Here is a 20462-nt window from a genome sequence, read left to right as displayed (position 1 = left end):
GGTTGTCGATCTACAATACGATCTGTTTCAAAATAGCCCAACAATACTCTCCAACATGGAGAGGTCGACCAAGCGCAATTTGCGGCACAAGGTGACACTTTGTAAATAAAGTAGAGTTCCTATGTGTTTACTAACGATGCACGTCTATTGTATTACTATGCTTGACATCATCGCCTGTGAAGTAACGTGTGATGACGAATGAACGGAAACCTTGTGTGACGCGCCGCTGAAGATCTTTGTGGTGATAATTAACACGTTGAATGAAGCTTCTGAAACATTCATGTACCATTTTCCTTTTCAATTATTCGAAATCCTACCCGTGGTCTACAAGACAATGGAGATGTAATTGAATGAAAGCATAGAATAGAATCACAACGCACGCCTGTCTGTTCTCACGCGTTTTGTGGTACACGTTAACGCTTTGGTCGTTCCCGTATCACGCCACATTACGTCGTCGATGGAGTAGGGTGATAAATACAGGGATGAGCGACTGTGTCCTCGACACATGACGTTATGTGACTAAATATGGCCCTCTGTTTTAATGTGGCATACATGTGGATATTTCTCTGGATTCTACTTTCTGGTTACTTGCGATACACCACTTCCGTTGACGTCACTCTCCTGTCAGTATACCCATAGCAAGCTGACAAGTTAATTAAATAACATGACCGGTAATTAAGCCCATGTACATTATAATTGTTATTGTTGAAAGAGAAAAGTCATTGTTTATAGGCACATTTACCATTCCTTGACACAGATTCTCAACAGAGCTACGTTCCATTGCTGACAATATTAATGAGTTTATGTAATTAAAGGTGTGATACGTAATCAATAAAATAAAAATAACGAATATTAATTTGTGTCATGGCAACTCAACGGATACCTTGATGTAAATAAGTCATTATCGAGACAGTGTTATTTCATCATTGCGAGCAATCCAGGATATATGACTGCAAACACATGCCGGTGTCATGGAACTCATTTCTTTGAATATGTGGGCTCGCTTCACGGGAACCAAGAATATGAGTGATACAGGAAGAAAGAAACCTAAACAATTCAAACGATTAAAGTAGGTTAATGAATATCTTTCTGGTTAACATTTTGTAGTAGGCCATGATTTTGTTTATAATAGCTATATGACAGCAGCCTGTAAATAATCGAGTCTGAACCAGACAACCCAAAGATTGATGTTATGAGCAACCATCCATGATGTCATCCATGTCACCGAGTCTGAGCACTCGATCCATTAAGTCGCCTTGTACCGCAAGCATAGGCTGCTGAGGACCAAAACTTCATGTGGACTATCTATGGTACATGTATGTGATGGGGACTAAAGTAGATGCATTTTCCTGCATACACAAATCATAATATGATGGAACATATTGGGACTGACTAAAACACAGATTCTCCTTGGCACTCATTGTGAAGGGATTGACCGAGGTGTATGGAGACAATCTGATCTCTTTCTTCTGTGTTGAAGGTCTATCCAATGTTATCGTGGGTCTCTTTGTGTTGGTTTATCAATCGTCTTAGCGCTTTCAAAGTGGCCGGATATAGCTTTACCATTTCTAGATAAATATTGCAAGTAATTAAAATGAATACTCAGGTTATATTCTTAAATCAATATGACGTATTATTAATTAAACCTGCACCATTTATCAATATATATTATTCATAAAAAACCTTAGTTATGTCTTCATAGTTTGTATTTATCAGTTGATTTAATGAAGAAAAACTGTCATTTCTTTATTCGCATACATATAAGTGATACTGAGTTCATTCACATACATCTGTTTCGAGTACCTGAAGAGAGGCATCACTTGCGTATCGTTCGAACTAATTAATTATATATTTTTATCAACCACACCCTGCTTGTGACATAAGTGGATTCTACAGGGAACTCCTCCTCTTCGATAACAATGTTCGGGTTCAAATAGTCATTATTTATCGGCACACTTATGGGCTTGGCAAAAGGCTTGTGTCAAATGACAGTCTATGTTATTCCGTACAATACAGTGCCCGGTGAGTTCCTGACGCTTCGTTGTCACTTGCCCATACCATTAGCGATTTAACTCTGATTACAGGCATATCCCCTGACAACCGAAGGTAATCCATAACAATCACAAGTCAATTGCATTTATGACAAGGTTGTCGATTTCACAATGTAAAACTGACCACGGTACACCTGAGGCTTACTGAGGCGACAATATTGAAAGCCTTGTCAATGATATCAATAGTAGGTCATCATATTTTAATTGTCACAGAACAAGGGTGTAACCAGGAACAGGGTATATTCATCACGTAGAAGTATTAGTGCTTATTGACGACACACTTCACGGTGGCGCCTGAAAGGAGGTTTATGAAACATTCTACCTATTTAACATGAATATCACCCTTGTGTCAAGCGATGTACGAATACCTTCACATCCCACGTAGTTCATTGTTGTACCCACACCTGTTGGAGAGGATATAACTTATAGTTCATCCATTTCACATTGAATACATGTTTAAACTTCAGTGGACAATCAATTCAAATCTACCGTCATCATGTAGAAGACAGTTAAGAACACTTTAAATACAAATTGTAAATTAAAACAGGGAGGCTCTAACATACGGTCCTACATCTAAGTTCTAAAAGCAGTAGTAAAGTCTCAGTTTAGTTACGATTCCAGATGGGTATCTACGTAATATGTCTTCCTTTGTATAATAGTGAGTGAGTATGGTTTTATGCCGATTTTAGCAATATTCCAAAAATATGACGACGGGGACACCAAAGATAGGCTATAAACATTCTACCCATGTAGGGAATGGAGCCCGTGTCTTCGGCGTGACGAGCGAACGCTTGAACTACTAGACTACCCAACAGTCCCTTTAAACATTATTTTGACATACATGTTCATGAACCCCAAACGAAAGTCATTTAACGTGATCAATTTTTGAACCAGCTACCTCTCTCATATACATTGTACAGCGAAATTGAATATATGTTAGGGGATGTGTTCCATGTGTTTCTCAACTGATACCCTGATTAGATCTAACATAACAAACATTATTCTACACGTTTCACCATTATGACCTGATTTGATCTGCGACATATTCAAACATTAGTGAGATATCACAACTGTTTCATCAGTGTGTCCCTGTTTGATCTACGATGTAATCTAACATAATGATTTTGTCTCTGTGTTTCATCATTGATTCAAATCACATTATCTGACATAAATGCTCCGTTTCAACTGCGGCTGTTCATACAAGAATATTCATGTATATCAAATGTGTTGCCCTGAGCAGAGGATATAAGACTGACTTACGAAAAAAGCGCAAAAAGCCGTCTTTGGTTAATTATGAAAAAACATTGATATGCCTTGTACATATCTTCGGAAGTCTGACATATAGAGAATTCAAATATATCAACACAAGTCTATACAAGATTGAAACTTGTATCGGCGAGTGTTAATATATTTGATATCAACAGCCACAACAATGAGAAGCTGTCTATGATACAAACTCATTCTTCCTACTTTTTAAGTTTATAAACAGTAATATCCAGTGTATTGAGTGTATAAAGTACAGCTAACCAGCTTCAGTGGCAGGACGGTTAGTGATATCTATTGATGCCATGGTAAAGATGACGTCACAAAGACCTACAAGGCATTGTGATGCGATTTATCTGACACATGCGGCTTGATCTCACTCAAGCGATATCTCCTGTGGAAGTCAGATGATTATGAAAGGCAGAATATAATACATTTCTAATGTTAAGATCTGATATACATAGAATTCGGTGAGACAGCATAGCTGCTGTAAAACTCTTGGTGTCGATGCATTCAATACATAATTAAAACATTGTTAGTTGCCTTTTCCCTCAATTCTACCCAAAGAAGGTTATGAAGTCGTTGACGCAGATGACGTCATTAACTGCATTATGTCGTCATGAAATAAAAAAGGAGGCCACGGCGATGCATGTTATCCGTGACCAGTAACCCCAATACGTATTCATGGTGTTACGAGTGTCCAATGTCTGTTAACGTTCGTATATCTGCGTATATAATAGACAAGGACCTTCAAGTAAGGTATCAGAGTCGCATTTCTGGTTAAAACATTCTATCACCACTACTCTACCTGCCTCACTACAATGATAACCAAAGGAAAATATAAGTAGAAGAAGCAGAAGCCCATGCTACACTCAGGGTCGAGGACAAATCCTGCACGGTAAATAAAATCACCCTCTAGTCACCCTTTCTATATGAAATATCAGCTCACCAAGTATTCTGGAATCGTTGCATTTTCTTTCAAGGTTCTATCACAACGTTATTAGATTGTCGCTACACATGATTCATATTTCATGATTAAAATGAGTTGCAGCCGGACGCGACAAAAGCTTTGACTTCAGAAATGGGATTAACACATTACATTTATATCAAACCATGTTCTGAAATGTAGAAAAGGCACAATCAGAATGATGCTCATCCCGCACTGTATAAACATGTCTGAATGTTTGAAAGAATCCACTGCGCGTTAGAATTGACTCTGATGCCGTCGAAGCGTTTTTGAAGTGAGAAAAAACTTGCGTCAAATCAAAACATCTCTATTTTCATGACGTCGCGATCTTTAACTGGAATTCGGTGAGTAGGGTCGAACAGATTAAAGTAAAGAAATACATCCAGGTTCCATTTTAGTCACTACATTGTAGGGTACCGAGCCGAATGTGTATCAAATGTGTTAATTTCAACGTTTCGATTAACAAAAACACCAGTGCATTGCAATTAGTCACAACGTGGTGGAGATCCCAAAAGTCAATTCTCTGTCACGAACTACTGAAATAAACCCTCCAAGCCTCTTTTACAATGAACGATGGGGGTGTTTATGTCATTTAAATAGAACTCGCCGTGCGTGTGAGGGAATAAATTAAAAGCAATTAACCAATTACTAGGTCCCATTGGTTTCCATCCACGCTGACCTTCTTGAGGCTAATTCTTAGAAATGATTATTTCGTATGATTGAGGCACTATCAGCATGTTTGAAGTTTGTTTACTTCCCTTCGAAGGCATCACCTAAAGTACCTTGTTTCCTCGCAACGTTCTAAAGAACCGTCAGAACAATAAGGATACACACCATTCCTTCCATCTCCATTAGTGTGTGAGAAGCACCGAGGGAAAGATTTGAGGAACTATTAGGAAATTGCCATGCTTCTTGCTTACCATAAAGGGAATGCTCTCGTTCACTGTTGAACACTATGAAAGATCCACAGTCTACCTAATTGTCAAGGGGCTCAGGAAATTAGTGTCACCTTCATCGTGGCCACGTGTATTCCTGTCCAGCCTCATTCATATTTAACAAGATACCATTGGCATGCTTGCCTTTATATATCTTTTCATCGTAAACTTAATTGGACTATTTTGTAGGTCAGTTGATCAAGTCACACTGCGTGTTTTACGAAGAAGAGCTTTTCAAACACAATTTGGTTCCAAATTAAAAACAGTGACGTGTTAGTGGACCATCCTGATGTCGGCTGATGCTGAGAGTTACAAATGTTATCAGGGCCAGACAACGAGCTGATTGGTTGGTTTTTCTGCCGGTGATATTTTGGACATAACATGGCCTTACAGATTGTATGAATCTTGGTATGAACAATTACTGAACAAAAGCCCGTAACTGATTGAGCCTTTCCAAATTTATAACATATATTGGCGATACTAGTCCTGTTATTTTCATGTTATTATAATGTTATTTGCTATGTTATTGTCATGTTATTTGCTATGTTTATTGCAGTTTAATCATCATTGTAAGATTAAATGACCATAGTGTAATCTAGACTTAGTCAGAGTCATGGGTTGACGTCTCTCAATGTACTTAACTAAATATGCTGTCAGTTTACAAACTTATAATATGGGTACCCGGAAGTGGAAGGATAGTCTGTAGATGCGACGGATGTCTCTGTACGCGCATATGCCTCAGTGGAAACTTGGATAAAATTTGGCATTATAAGTTTTTGACTTCTTGTTAATACCGATGATGGTAAAGGATATGATTTATGCCTGAACTAGGGTGAGACATTCCAAGTCGGTAATGTACAAGTGAACAGTGTATTAAGTATTGCTGCTAAACAAAGGGATGGTTTGCCAACTGTTCTAAAATGCGCGTTTCACGACAAAATTTACTTTTAAAACATTTCTCAGATCCATATGCCAATCATTGCCGTTTTAAAAACCATTAACAAACTATTATTATCAATATCATTTATCATCATATTCATATCGAATGAAATCCTTGGTCGCCCCGATTATGTTTCTATGTTTATCAGCAACATACAAGACTTGATCACTTTCGGCTTCCTCCTGCATCAAGCTGACACGCCGTGAAAAGAAAATGGAATATTGTTCAAAGCATCGTTAAACCCAACACACTCACTCAATTACTCATCATCACCAAATACTCAGCATCACTTAAATTTCTTCACATGATGGCAATGGACAACCCCATATTCGTTTTATCGATACGCTGTGGTCTTCTTCTCGTGCGTGTGAAACAAAAAATATGAAGCTAATGACTATAATTTATGAAACTGACAAGGGAAGCATCGCGTTATGACAACGCCTAGCGATAATCACCGAAGTGTTAACCAACGAAATAGACACGCATAGATACATCCTTACCTTCCTGCATATGGGAAATACCACAACACTGACAATAAACTAACGGTTTGTATAGATTGCATCTCAAATGGGAATAGTTCCATACCAACGTAGCATAACTGATAGAAGCCATATACAAAGCTGTAACGATTTCCCGTCTTGCAACAGACAGAATGATCTGTGTTAGGACACTTTTGTCGGACGTGAATTCTCAGGGAGAATTTATAGAACATGGCCCTTTTTATGGTAAATTACAAGAACTAATCCTGTTTTGGTCGAGGTGTCATACCAAATTCTGATTCAAAATGTCTGTCACTGAACATGTGTTTCCTAAATCGATTTAAACCTGAGGCAGAGCTTCAGAAGGATTCCAAACCAATTATTTGTTCTCACTCATCCCTAAGTATGAAACACTTGTTGCTTGCATGACATCACACTAACTTGCTAGATGTACAGCAAGGAAACTTAAATGAGATGTTCATATTCGTTAACTGTTTTCACCTGCCGTTTCACTCTAAAAATCTTAAACAGTTCACTTGTATATGTACTTGAATCTGTGTATGTACACATGACGGCCAAGGTGCCAATCATTTTGATACAGTCGGACCTAGCGCTCCCTTAACTAATAACCTGTAGTTCTATCTTTCAGAAGATATAATGAATGATTTTTCTGCTATGTTTAGGAGAAATGTTACTGCGGTTTTAAAGTCCTCCTGTAATCTGTAAGATAGTCTGATGAGGCGGTGGGGTTAGCCTGGTGGTTAGAACGTTCGCTTGTCACGCCGAAGGCCCGGGTTCGATTCTCCACGCGTGTGAAGCCCATTTCTGGTGTCCTGCCCCGTGATATTGCTGGACTGTTGATAAAAGCGGCATAAAACCATTCTCATTCACTCTGATGATATTGTTAGCGTCTTTTTGATAGTTTAGAAAATACAAAAAAACGCGTACAACGTGTGATAAAATGTGGTCAAATTAAGTTTGATCTATTAATGTCTATGAGAAGGATAAAAAAAATGCTTTCAAGGAACATGGACGAGATACATAAAGGTTATTCGGAACTTTGAATGTTATCTTGGTTGTTAAAAAGTAATTGCACATTTTATTCAAGGATCTGTTCTTGTAATGAAAATCGTTATTTCATAGAGTGGCTTTACTTAAAATGTCAAATTGTCTTTTTCATTCTTTGTAACAATGGTTTATTGGTTTACAGGTCAATATGTTATTATAATATGTGCAAAGATGCTGTATAATGTTGCCCTGGAGAAAAACGTTTGTGGACATTCATTCGTTTACAGGTCAATATGTCATTATGATATTGCAAAAGAAGCTATGCTATGTTTCCCTGTGGGAATATGTCTGTGGACAGTGTTGGAATAAAGTTATAAGGGGACAAGTTAGTTCCGCAAGATAATATTACTAAAGCTATGAAAACAATCTCAGTCAGTGTTGGAAGACAAACATCTTGCCATTATCACAATGGAACTTGCTAACAAACATTAAGACATCTACCATTACCGTGGAATAATCAAAATCCTTCATGTCAAACCAAGCATAAGAGAACATCAGGATTATGCCGGATGAGCTTCTAGAAATATAACTCTCCTACTATGGGCATGTTTGTACACAAAAGAAGTGAAACAACGCATAGAACATCCTTACAATGCCCAAGCAAACGATGTCTCACATGCCATTCTTCCCTTTATATTGATTGTAATTCTTAATGAGGACAAACGACAGTCGATGACTGTGAAACAAACGGCTGGTTTTGGAATAGACAAAAACAATGTGCCTTAGGCTACGGTAGGCGTCCAACGGATCTACTTTAGTTCCTGGCGACGATGCAAAGCATGAAGAAGACGAAACTCCTTTTATTTAATCAGTTTAGACAAGTGATGTCGTGCAAATAGGAAGGAGATAGGCCTTTCAAGTTGATGTGTCTTGGGGTTAATTTTACATTTCGACATCTGCTTCATCCTCATTTTGCCCCAGCGTCACCCATTTTCTTTGTTTCGACATGCTCCTTTCTGTTTCATAATTTCGAGAATTCTGTTTTATTGGTACTGCGCCGTTTGTCTTCATCTTGTACGGATATGTGAATCATGATGCAGCTAACAGTATTTGCTCGTGACTACATTCTGATTCTGTCTCTCTCACCCTTATTGCCTTCTCGAAGGAGTTTGGTTAAGTGTAAATGAAGTCAATTTTGAGGTTGCCGTCAGCCGGTTTCCTATAGCATTCTTTGATATTTTCAGAAGAACACGTAGTTCACGTTCGCTGAATTAATCCAATCACCGAAGATTTCGAATCCTTAAAAAACACTTTTTACAATAAAAGGTTAAATGTCTCTGTAAGCACAACCAGTATCTTTTCATCTAGTTTTCAGGAAGTTCTTCTTTTTGAGGAAGCAACAGTGTTGGTACTATTAGATTTACAGTTGTCAAACAGAATACAATTATCTTTTGCTCTTCCAGGTTAGCTTCAAACAATGAAATATAATCTACTCTAACAGTTTACAGGAACGTTTCTAAGACTTACAGAAGCGGTCTCTTCCAACTTGCCCTCAGTAAATGCTTTACATTCAATTCAGAGTAGCAGGTGATCTGATAATAAGGCAGTGCTGTTTTGTTTGTTTTTTCAATTTCTGGTGTTTCATATAAACTTTCAGCTATTTCAACAAACTCTTTGCTGGGTACGTGCCATCTAAAGCACTTTACTGATACTAAGACCATATCTTATGTGCACCATGTACGATACCATGTCGTAAAGACGTTGAAATTCAAGCTCAGAAGCGCTAAGGCCTTGGTTTGTCTATTTACCAAATGGTACTCTATGGATTTGCAAACCTCAACTTTATAATTATGCCATCGAAAAGGCCAGTAGGCACAAGTTATACTGAACACGTTTCTACGGGGTACCCATTTACTGTTTGATTAACAAAGACACTGGTAGATGACATGACTCAACACAGAAAGTGACAAAATGATTTGTGATGTTTTTAAGAATCTCAGCACTTGAGTCCATTACAACAACTCCCACATCGAAACGACCTTTTGCAAACGATTCTATGCCGAATCACCCCTCACCGGCCACGTGTAATCAGTGGGTGAGTGAGTGAGTGAGAGGGTAAAAGAGTGGGTTGGTTTTACGCCGTTATTGGCATTATTCCAGCAATATTACCGCGGGGGACACCAGAAAAGGGCTCCACTTCGACGCGACGAGCAAACGCTTTATCCATCAGACGTCCGCCCCGAGTGAGTGAGTGAGTGAGTGAGTGAGTGTTTTATCATTATTTCAGCCACATCACGGCAGGGAACAACCACGAATTGTGGGGAATCGATCCTGAATTTTCGTTGTGACGAGTCAACGCTTAGGCCACTAAGCTACCCCGTCCAAGTAGAACGTCTCACTAAGACATGCAGTCACGCTTACCCTTGTTATTTTACTTATCTTGACATCATGTCATTCGCGACAATCATATCGTACCAAGATCCATCAATCTGTATGATGTAACACACACGCAAGCAGTAGAGCGGACATAAGCGGATGATAAATGGCTACCGTTACACGAACATGTAGATTGTGTTTCGCTTCGTTTGTTTTGTTACGATATAATTAAGATAGTAAGTATTATACAAGCTATCATGATCACCATACGCGTCTTCAACGTTGAATATATTGATATATTTATCGTTGAACACGAACATGAGTTACTGCTTCTTAATACAACAATGACAAATGCCCGCTATAACAGCGAATATCGTAATGTAAAAGATTTGCCCTGTAGAGACTAAACGAGGACTATTAATGTGATCATTAATAAGGTCAAAAAGAAACTATTTGTGATTTTTTTCTGACGCAAACTCCAATTATTTTGAAAGTTGATATGCTCATTAAATTACCCAAAGGATCTCCCGTGTCGCGTAATCACATCAATAACATATTTTGTCAGTCTTTGAATATTGACATCTTTCAGGACAGGTGGGTTAACCAAGTACTTATGATTCTTGAAGCAGACCTTTTTGCGTTGGATAATTACTTTTCTATTTCTGCTAGATCATATTCTTCAAGAGAATCTTTGACGTAGAAATTAAGATGAAAACGAAATATCGATTTATACTTTGGATAAATTGCAACTTTGAAACCTTTATTATGTAAGCTTTTGTGTTTCATGTCCGAAACTTAAAACATTTGAGAAAAACGAGTACATGTGTATGGGGTTATTCTTTGTTCTTCGTGACATTCCTTTGGAATGTGAGATGAAGACACGAACACCCTATGTCGAGGGCCGTGCTGACCCACGGTAACCGCGTATTTTAGGAAATTAGGAAAGGTTTTAGCAGTGTTCGAAATACCTGCCTGCCCGACCGTCCGAGACGGGTTGATTTTAACTCGGGCTGCCAGATTTTCAAATCCCCCTGCCCGACGGTCAGGTTATATTTCATTTGTGAAAATATTCTAAATATTTCCCAATGATAAGCATTAATTCACATGTAAAGATGAATGATAAAATGTAACCAAAAAGAAACCCCGTTAGCTTATCCTGAGATACATATGATTATAGTAGGCAGGCAGGTTTTGGTCAGGGCTGGCAAGTATTTCAGCTGGCCAGTCCTGTGGTCTGGCTGAAATTTTGGGGAGTTTCATACCCTGGTTTTAGAAATCATTATGATCATCAGATTCGTTCATATTGTTTTATTCAACACTTGCATGTTTGGGACTTACAGCATTATTTAATGAATATGTAAGGTTTGCCAAGGCTGATTTAGAGGTTTCTGGTAACGTTTTCCTGATATTTGAATATGAGCAAGTCTTCGACAGCAAAAACATTAAATATGATCAATGGGTCATTTTAGAGCATGGACGTGTTTACAGTTCTATTTTTCAGCTGGTATAGGTTTCTTTTCCCTTGCTCTCATTTTACCTACACTTGTACTTGATTATGTTCTTAGTCAAAGATAGGCAAGTGAAAAGAGAAAAAAGGCGAGTTGTCAGTCATTTGAACATACCTGGTACTTTTAATACCATAACCGCAATCAAATCATGGCTATATAAGTTTTCACAAAAACAACAATGTTGTGCGGGTTAAGAAGATTTCGTATATATATATATATATATATATATATTTCTAATAGTTGTAAATAACAAGTTAAAGTTTAAATATAAAACCTCCAATTACAAAGTTGAAAACAGCTTCACTTACCATCGCCTCTGATCCAACAACAAGGATGACCACCAAGCCAATACTAAGTCTAATAGCAGAGGCTTCCATTATGGTAGGACAGGCTGTGGTTTCTTTCTAAACGTCCTGGAAGTCAAACTTGCAACTGAAATGATCGAGATAGAGACCAGTCGGACCAAATATACTACAACGCCACCCCCAACCCTCCGGCCCACCCCACTTGCCAATAACCTCCCCACGAGGCGTTGGTTTCCTCGACAACGTCACTCCAGACCAACCAATCAGCGCAGCGAGGAAAACCTATGGTGGAGTATCATGGAATCGATGGTTGCGCCCTAGCCGTTGAAATCAAGGATTTGGTTGTCAGTTAATTGTTCCCCGGTTGTCACAGATCCTTTTTCATGGGCTGGATGGTTTGTTTCAATATTCCGTGATTTGATCCAGCTGTTGTGTTTAATATTATTGATACACCTACAGTGGTCTATTCAGTCACAAAGAGGACACCGTCCACAGCGATAAGAGAATCGATGTTGTACTGACGTTAAGAGAATAGGTATCACCCATAGGAGTAAAGCCACATTACAATGAAAAGTATCATCTTCCAACACAGTCGCGTCCATGATAACCTAATCCCATATGGACTCTCATCCCTCGATGCTTATTTGCTCCTGTGGGTTCTACAAGAATGGACAATTGGTGGTCTATTATTGAGAAAGAGCAGATTAAATTGGTTCATTGCCGTATGGAAATATTGCCTCAAAGTTCAATGGAAACTATTATATTTGCGTTTTCCGTCATCCTGAAAGAAAAAACCTACTGTCCTGAGCCTAGTATAAAGTTTCTGAGCTTGGTAAAAACATCCGCTGTCAGACTCGGACAGGTTTGTGATGGGATATTGTTATTCAACATCCGTTTTAATTTCAGGAATTGAGTAAGGTTAGATGTAGAAGTCGTATTATCAACAGTTAACCCTGGTCGGTACACTCGGGGATGAAAAGGTACAAAAGAAACAACTCTCGCGGGAATTGACGAAATTGAAATGGATACGTTTCATTGTTGCTTTATGCGACTGGAGCCTATTTTCACCATCAATTTCCATAAGATTGGTGTGTGAATAGGCCAATACTTGGCACCAATAAACATTGGACAAATGAAGTGAATTTTACTATTTATGATAGCGAATGGCGTAGTTCTAAACGTGTGTGATAGTTGATAGTTCTTAAAGGACCCCTCAGGTTTCTATCTGACAAATCGGCTTGGCTGCTGAGCGATTCGTGATGTTGCTGGTGTGTTCTACCCATGATCCAACAAAGGTTGGACAGTAAGTGTTGATGAATGAATAGCCAGACACATAACTAAATACCCTCACAACCAATTCCGTAACTCCGGAGAACGTGTCATTAGATAGTCCCAACTTGATTAAGCTTCCAGACAATTAAATATGAATCGTTTTAATGAAAGAAGTTGCAACGTGATATCTCGTTGTAAAACGGATCCTTTTTGATAATTTATACGTGTTTGTCATGTGCATCGCGTTATGCATCCGTTTTATCAACCATCTGCAAACAATATGGTGAGACTTATTTAACAAATACATATCATATTCCTCCCGAATGTATTGATATCACTTAATCAATACAAATGGATTAGAAGAACAAATTAATAAATTGCTAAACCATCGTCTCTATCAACACCGCGTGTTAGGAAACGAGATAAAAAATGTGACGTGGATCCCAAACAGTGGTTTGAAATATTGTGACGCCTTCCGCGTGAAGTGTAGAAGAACAACCTGCAGAAAGCAGGCTGCTTCTTATCTTAATACTTAAGTCACGCTCTGTCATAAAGATTTTGTAAACGTTTTGTAATCGTCAAATGTCGAATTCCCTTCCACTGATTTATCCATCTGAAGTAGAAATAAAAGAGACCAGTCACCGCCTCATTTATTTCATGTTTTGACCTATGCACAAGGATTCAAAGTGGCAATAAAATATCCACAAGATTGTATAACAAGGGGGATGACTTCACCTTTCCAATAGTCAACTTGCCCTTTATGTCAAGCAATATTCCTGCAACTCCAGCCTTTGGTGTGCACAATTTGAGTACAATCGAGCATGATTTCAAAGGGCTTTATGCGACTGCTCCTCAAACGTTTTTGAACAGGGTTACAGCATTCAAGGCCTCGGTACAGCTTTGAAAAGGCTTTATGGTAGACATGTGGAGGACCAAACGTATGTTCCATGCAATTCCCTATCACTATAGGATAGACATTCATAATCACTTTCTTATGATATGGTCTGACTCGTACAGTGGACTCTGCTTTATCCGATATTTTTTTACAATTATGGAAAGCAATTTGTCGCTTTTACACAAAAGTATAAGATAGATCGAGATTGCAGTGGTGATTGAAGATCAGTGTGAAAGTATAATTGAAAACATAATGTAGCATGTAAGGATGAAATGTAGTATTGAGAATGAATGATGTGTTCAATGAGATGAGTAGTGAATAAATATCGCTGAGGATTCATTGTGTATAGGGATGACTGAGGTTTCGTAGTGTATTAGGATGGCTGACGTATAGTGCATAAAGATGGCTGACGTATAGTGTATAAGGATGGCTGAATTTGTGTAGTGGATAAGGATGGATTAGGTTGTGTAATGTATAAAGATGGCTGAAGTAGTGTAGTTTATAAGGATGGCTGAAGTAGTGTAATGTATAAGGATGGCTGAAGTTGTATAATTTATAAGGATGGCTGAAGTTGTGTAGTGTAAAAAGATGGCTGACGTGAAGTGTATAAGGATAACTGACGTGTAGTGTATAAGGATGGCTGAAGTAGTGTAGCGTATAAGGATGGCTGAAGTGTAGTGTAAAAAGATGGCTGGCGTGTAGTGTATAAGGATGGCTGACGTACAGTTTAAAAAGATGGCTGACGTGTAGTGTATAATGATGGCTGACGTATAGTGTAAAAGGATGGCTGACGTGTAGTGTATAATGATGGCTGACGTTGTGTAGTGTAAAAGGATGGCTGACGTTGTGTATAAGGATGGCTGACGTATAGTGTTTTAGGATGGCTGAAGTTATGTAGTGTATAATGATGGCTGACGTATAGTGTATAAGGATGGCTGAAGTTGTAAAATTTATAAGGATGGCTAAAGTTGTGTACTGTAAAAAGATGGCTGACGTGAAGTGTATAAGGCTGGTTGACGTGAAGTTTATAAGGATGGCTGACGTGTCGTGTATAAGGGTGGCTGAATTTGTGTAGTGTATAAGGATGGCTGAGGTTGTGTCGTGTATAATGATGGCTGACGTTGTGTAGTGTATAACGATGGCTGACGTGTAGTGTATGAGGATGGCTGACGTGAAGTGAATAAGGATGGCTGACGTTGTGTAGTGTATGAGGATGACTGACGTGTAGTGAATAAGGATGGCTGACGTGTTGTGTAGAACGATGGCTGACTATGTGGCGTGCATAAAGATGGCTGATGTGTAGTGTACTGATGGTTGACGCTGTGTAGTGTGTAGGGGTGACTGACGTGTAGTGTATAAGGATGGCTGACGTTGTGTCGTGTATAAGGATGGCTGAATTTGTGCAGTGTATAAGGATTGCTGAGGTTGTGTCTCGTGTAAAGATGGCTGACTTGGTGTAGTGTATAATGATGGCTGGCGTGTAGTGTATAAGGATGGCTGACTTTGTGTAGTGTATAAGGATGTCTGAAGCTGTGTAGTGTATAAGGATGGTTGACGTGTAGTGTATAAGGATTGCTGAAGCTGTTTAGTGTATACGGATGGCCGACGTTGTGTAGTGTATAAGGATGGCTGACGTTGTGTAGTGTATAAGGATGGCTTAAGGTGTGTAGTGTATAAGGATGGCTGACGTTATGTAGTGTATACGGATGGCTGACGTTGTGTAATTTTTAAGGATGGCTGACCTGGAATGTATAAGGATAGCGGACGTGTAGTGTAAAAGGATGGCTGACTTGTCGTGTATAAGGATAGCTGATGTGTAGTGTACTGATGGTTGACGTTGTGTAGTGTATAAGGATGACTGTCGTGTAGTGTATAAGGATGGCTGACGTTGTGTAGTGTATAATGATGGCTGACGTATAGTGTAAAAGGATGGCTGACGTGTAGTGTATAATGATGGCTGACGTTGTGTAGTGTAAAAGGATGGCTGACGTTGTGTATAAGGATGGCTGACGTATAGTGTTTTAGGATGGCTGAAGTTATGTAGTGTATAATGATGGCTGACGTATAGTGTATAAGGATGGCTGAAGTTGTAAAATTTATAAGGATGGCTAAAGTTGTGTACTGTAAAAAGATGGCTGACGTGAAGTGTATAAGGCTGGTTGACGTGAAGTTTATAAGGATGGCTGACGTGTCGTGTATAAGGGTGGCTGAATTTGTGTAGTGTATAAGGATGGCTGAGGTTGTGTCGTGTATAATGATGGCTGACGTTGTGTAGTGTATAACGATGGCTGACGTGTAGTGTATGAGGATGGCTGACGTGAAGTGAATAAGGATGGCTGACGTTGTGTAGTGTATGAGGATGACTGACGTGTAGTGAATAAGGATGGCTGACGTGTTGTGTAGAACGATGGCTGACTATGTGGCGTGCATAAAGATGGCTGATGTGTAGTGTACTGATGGTTGACGCTGTGTAGTGTGTAGGGATGACTGACGTGTAGTGTATAAGGATGGCTGACGTTGTGTCGTGTATAAGGATGGCTGAATTTGTGCAGTGTATAAGGATTGCTGAGGTTGTGTCTCGTGTAAAGATGGCTGACTTGGTGTAGTGTATAATGATGGCTGGCGTGTAGTGTATAAGGATGACTGACTTTGTGTAATGTATAAGGATGGTTGACGTGGTGTCGTGTATAAGGATGGCTGACTTTGTGTAGTGTATAAGGATGTCTGAAGCTGTGTAGTGTATAAGGATGGTTGACGTGTAGTGTATAAGGATTGCTGAAGCTGTTTAGTGTATACGGATGGCCGACGTTGTGTAGTGTATAAGGATGGCTGACGTTGTGTAGTGTATAAGGATGGCTTAAGGTGTGTAGTGTATAAGGATGGCTGACGTTATGTAGTGTATACGGATGGCTGACGTTGTGTAATTTTTAAGGATGGCTGACCTGGAATGTATAAGGATAGCGGACGTGTAGTGTAAAAGGATGGCTGACTTGTCGTGTATAAGGATAGCTGATGTGTAGTGTACTGATGGTTGACGTTGTGTAGTGTATAAGGATGACTGTCGTGTAGTGTATAAGGATGGCTGACGTTGTGTAGTGTATAAGGATGGCTAGAGCTGTGTAGTGTATAAGGATGGCTGACGTTATGTTGTGTATACGGTTGGCTGACGTTGTGTAGTGTATAAGGATGGATGGCTGACATGCAGTGTATTAGGATGGTTGACGTTGTGTAGTGTATAAGGATGACTGTCGTGTAGTGTATAAGGATGGCTGACGTTGTGTAGTGTATAAGGATGGTTGATGTGTAGTGTAAAAGGATGGCTGACGTTATGTAGTGTATACGGATGGCTGACTTTGTGTAGTGTATAAGGATGGATGGCTGACATGCAGTGTATTAGGATGGCTGACGTTGTGTAGTGTATAAGGATGAATGGCTGACGTTGTGTAGTGTATAAGGATGGCTGACGTTGTGTAGTGTATAAGGATGGATGGCTGACATGCAGTGTATTAGGATGGCTGACGTTGTGTGGTGTATAAGGATGACTGACGTTGTGTAGTGTATTAGGATGGCTGACGTTGTGTAGTGTATAAGGATGGCTGACGTTGTGTAGTATATTAGGATAGCTGAGGTTGTGTAGTGTATAAGGATGGCTGACGTTGTGTTGTGTATAAGGATGAATGACGTTGTGTAGTGAATAAGGATGGCTGACTTTGTGTAGTGTGTAAGGATGGCCGAAGGTGTGTAGTGTATAATGTTTGCTGAAGTTGTGTAGTGTATAAGGATGACTGACTTTGTTTAGTGTATAAGGATGGCTGAAGCTGTGTAGTGTATAAGGTTTCCTGAAGTTGTTTAGTGTATAAGGATGACTGACGTGTAGTGTATAATGATGGCTTACTTAGTGTAGTGTATAATGATGGCTGACTTAGTGTAGTGTATAAGGATGGCTGGCGTGTAGTGTATAAGGATGGTTGACGTGTAGTGTATAAGGATTGCTGAAGCTGTTTAGTGTATACGGATGGCTGACGTTGTGTAGTGTATAAGGATGGCTGACGTTGTGTAGTGTATAAGGATGGCTGACGTTATGTAGTGTATACGGATGGCTGACGTTGTGTAATTTTAAAAGATGGCTGACCCGTAATGTATAAGGATAGCGGACGTGTAGTGTAAAAGGATGGCTGACTTGTCGTGTATAAGGATGGCTGATGTGTAGTGTACTGATGGTTGACGTTGTGTAGTGTATAAGGATGACTGTCGTGTAGTGTATAAGGATGGCTGACGTTGTGTAGTGTATAAGGATGGCTAGAGCTGTGTAGTGTATAAGGATGGCTGACGTTATGTTGTGTATACGGATGGCTGACGTTGTGTAATGTACCGATGGTTGACGTTGTGTAGTGTATAAGGATGGTTGATGTGTAGTGTAAAAGGATGGCTGACGTTATGTAGTGTATACGGATGGCTGACTTTGTGTAGTGTATAAGGATGGATGGCTGACATGCAGTGTATTAGGATGGCTGACGTTGTGTAGTGTATAAGGATGGATAGCTGACGTTGTGTAGTGTATCAGGATGGCTGACGTTGTGTAGTGTATAAGGATTGATGGCTGACATGCAGTGTATTAGGATGGCTGACGTTGTGTGGTGTATAAGGATGACTGACGTTGTGTAGTGTATTAGGATGGCTGACGTTGTTTAGTGTATAAGGATGACTGACGTTGTGTAGTGTATAAGGATGGCTGACGTTGTGTTGTGTATAAGGATGGCTGACGTTATGTAGTGTATACGGATGGCTGACTTTGTGTAGTGTATAAGGATGGATGGCTGACGTTGTGTAGTGTATAAGGATGGCTGACGTTGTGTAGTGTATAAGGATGGCTAGAGCTGTGTAGTGTATAAGGATGGCTGACGTTATGTTGTGTATACGGTTGGCTGACGTTGTGTAATGTACCGATGGTTGACGTTGTGTAGTGTATAAGGATGGTTGATGTGTAGTGTAAAAGGATGGCTGACGTTATGTAGTGTATACGGATGGCTGACGTGTAGTGTATAAGGATTGCACAAGCTGTTTAGTGTATACGGATGGCTGACGTTGTGTAGTGTATAAGGATGGCTGACGTTGTGTAGTGTATAAGGATGGCTGACGTTGTGTTGTGTATAAGAATGACTGACGTTGTGTAGTGTATAAGGATGGCTGACGTTGTGTAGTGTATAAGCATTGCCGAAGTTGTGTAGTGTATAAGGATGGTTGACGTTATGTAGTGTATACGGATGGCTGACTTTGTGTAGTGTATTAGGATTGCTGACTTTGTGTAGTGTATTAGGATTGCTGACGTTGTGTAGTGTATAAGGATGGCTGACGTTGTGTAGTGCTTTAGGATGGCTGACGTTGTGACGTGTAGTGTATTAGGATTACTGACGTTGTGTAGTGTACCGATGGTTGCTGACGTTGTGTAGTGTACCGATGGTTGACGTTGTGTAGTATATAAGGATGGTGGCTGTTGTGTTGTGTATAAGGATGGTTGACGTGTTGTGTATAAGGGTGCCTGAAGTTGTGTATTCTATGAGGATGCTGATGTTGTGTAGTGTAAAAGGCTGGCTGACTTTAGTGTATAACGGTGGCTGACGTGTTGTGTGTAAGGATGGCTGAGGGACTGTTATGTATAAGGAGGACTTGTATGTTGTATATGAGAATGGCTACGATTTACTTATACAGATGACTGCGATAGAACTGAATAACTGTTCAAAGCTGCGTTTAACCAACCCACTCCTACAATTGTACGTAACCAGGAAAATTTGGATTGTCTTTTTTCGAATATGCTGTGGCCTTTATCAATGTCGATATGCCGTAGCATAGCATCTGAGACGTTAAGAGACTGTGTGTAACTGTCCTTGCCGGATTCAAAAGCCACTGTTCAAAGGTGCAACATGCACATATCTGATGTGTACTTGAATGGTTAAATGTGCCCTGGATGACACTGAGTGACATTTACGTCAAGTATAAGGTCAATGTTTGCGTTTCAGTTTTAGATTTAACTTTATTTTAAGCTTCCTTAACATGTAATCTCTCCCTCTTTAAAAAGGGTTCTGCTCGATTCATCAAACTCCCATTTTGAAATTATAAGAACCTACATCCATTAAACTGAAAAACGCATCTGTTCCTTTCAGTTGGTTTACGAGGATAGGTTATGATGGAATTGGTCTCTGAACCATTGCAAGGTCCATAGTGATCTTGTACGAGAGGACCATTTAGACCTCAACACGGGGGTATGTTTGGGGAGATTGTTGCTTTTCTTCATATGTCACATGAGAAAGTTCTTAAAGAAGAAGGTGTACATCGAGAGATGCAGTTTCTAAATAGGTCTGACTTTTTCGTGTATTAATTAAGAATGAAAGTCCAATTCTTTATCAGATATATTTAGCAGTTGCACACATCAGTTTGAAATGTGTCGCTTTTAATTATGTTCAAC

At 39.5% G+C, this 20462-nt stretch overlaps 1 protein-coding gene across 3 annotated transcripts in view; it reads right to left on the bottom strand.

The window, feature by feature from the left end:
• The window catches only part of LOC124152512 (small cardioactive peptides-like), a 33141-nt gene extending 21135 nt beyond the window's left edge, over positions 1-12006 (bottom strand). The window contains exon 1 of one of the 3 annotated variants that reach the window (XM_046525472.1): positions 11836-12006. In XM_046525472.1, coding sequence (XP_046381428.1) covers positions 11836-11904 — 69 coding nt within the window. In that variant the 5' untranslated portion in view covers positions 11905-12006. The remainder of the gene's footprint in view (positions 1-11835) is intronic. The other 2 variants (XM_046525473.1, XM_046525474.1) reach the window with 2 other exon arrangements.
• Between the last annotated feature and the right edge of the window lie 8456 nt (positions 12007-20462).

Source organism: Haliotis rufescens, unplaced genomic scaffold (genome assembly GCF_023055435.1).
Source record: "Haliotis rufescens isolate VD_foot unplaced genomic scaffold, xgHalRufe1.0.p SCAF_13, whole genome shotgun sequence".
Classification (NCBI taxonomy): Eukaryota; Metazoa; Mollusca; class Gastropoda; order Lepetellida; family Haliotidae; genus Haliotis; species Haliotis rufescens.
This window is presented reverse-complemented; position numbering and strand designations above follow the sequence as displayed.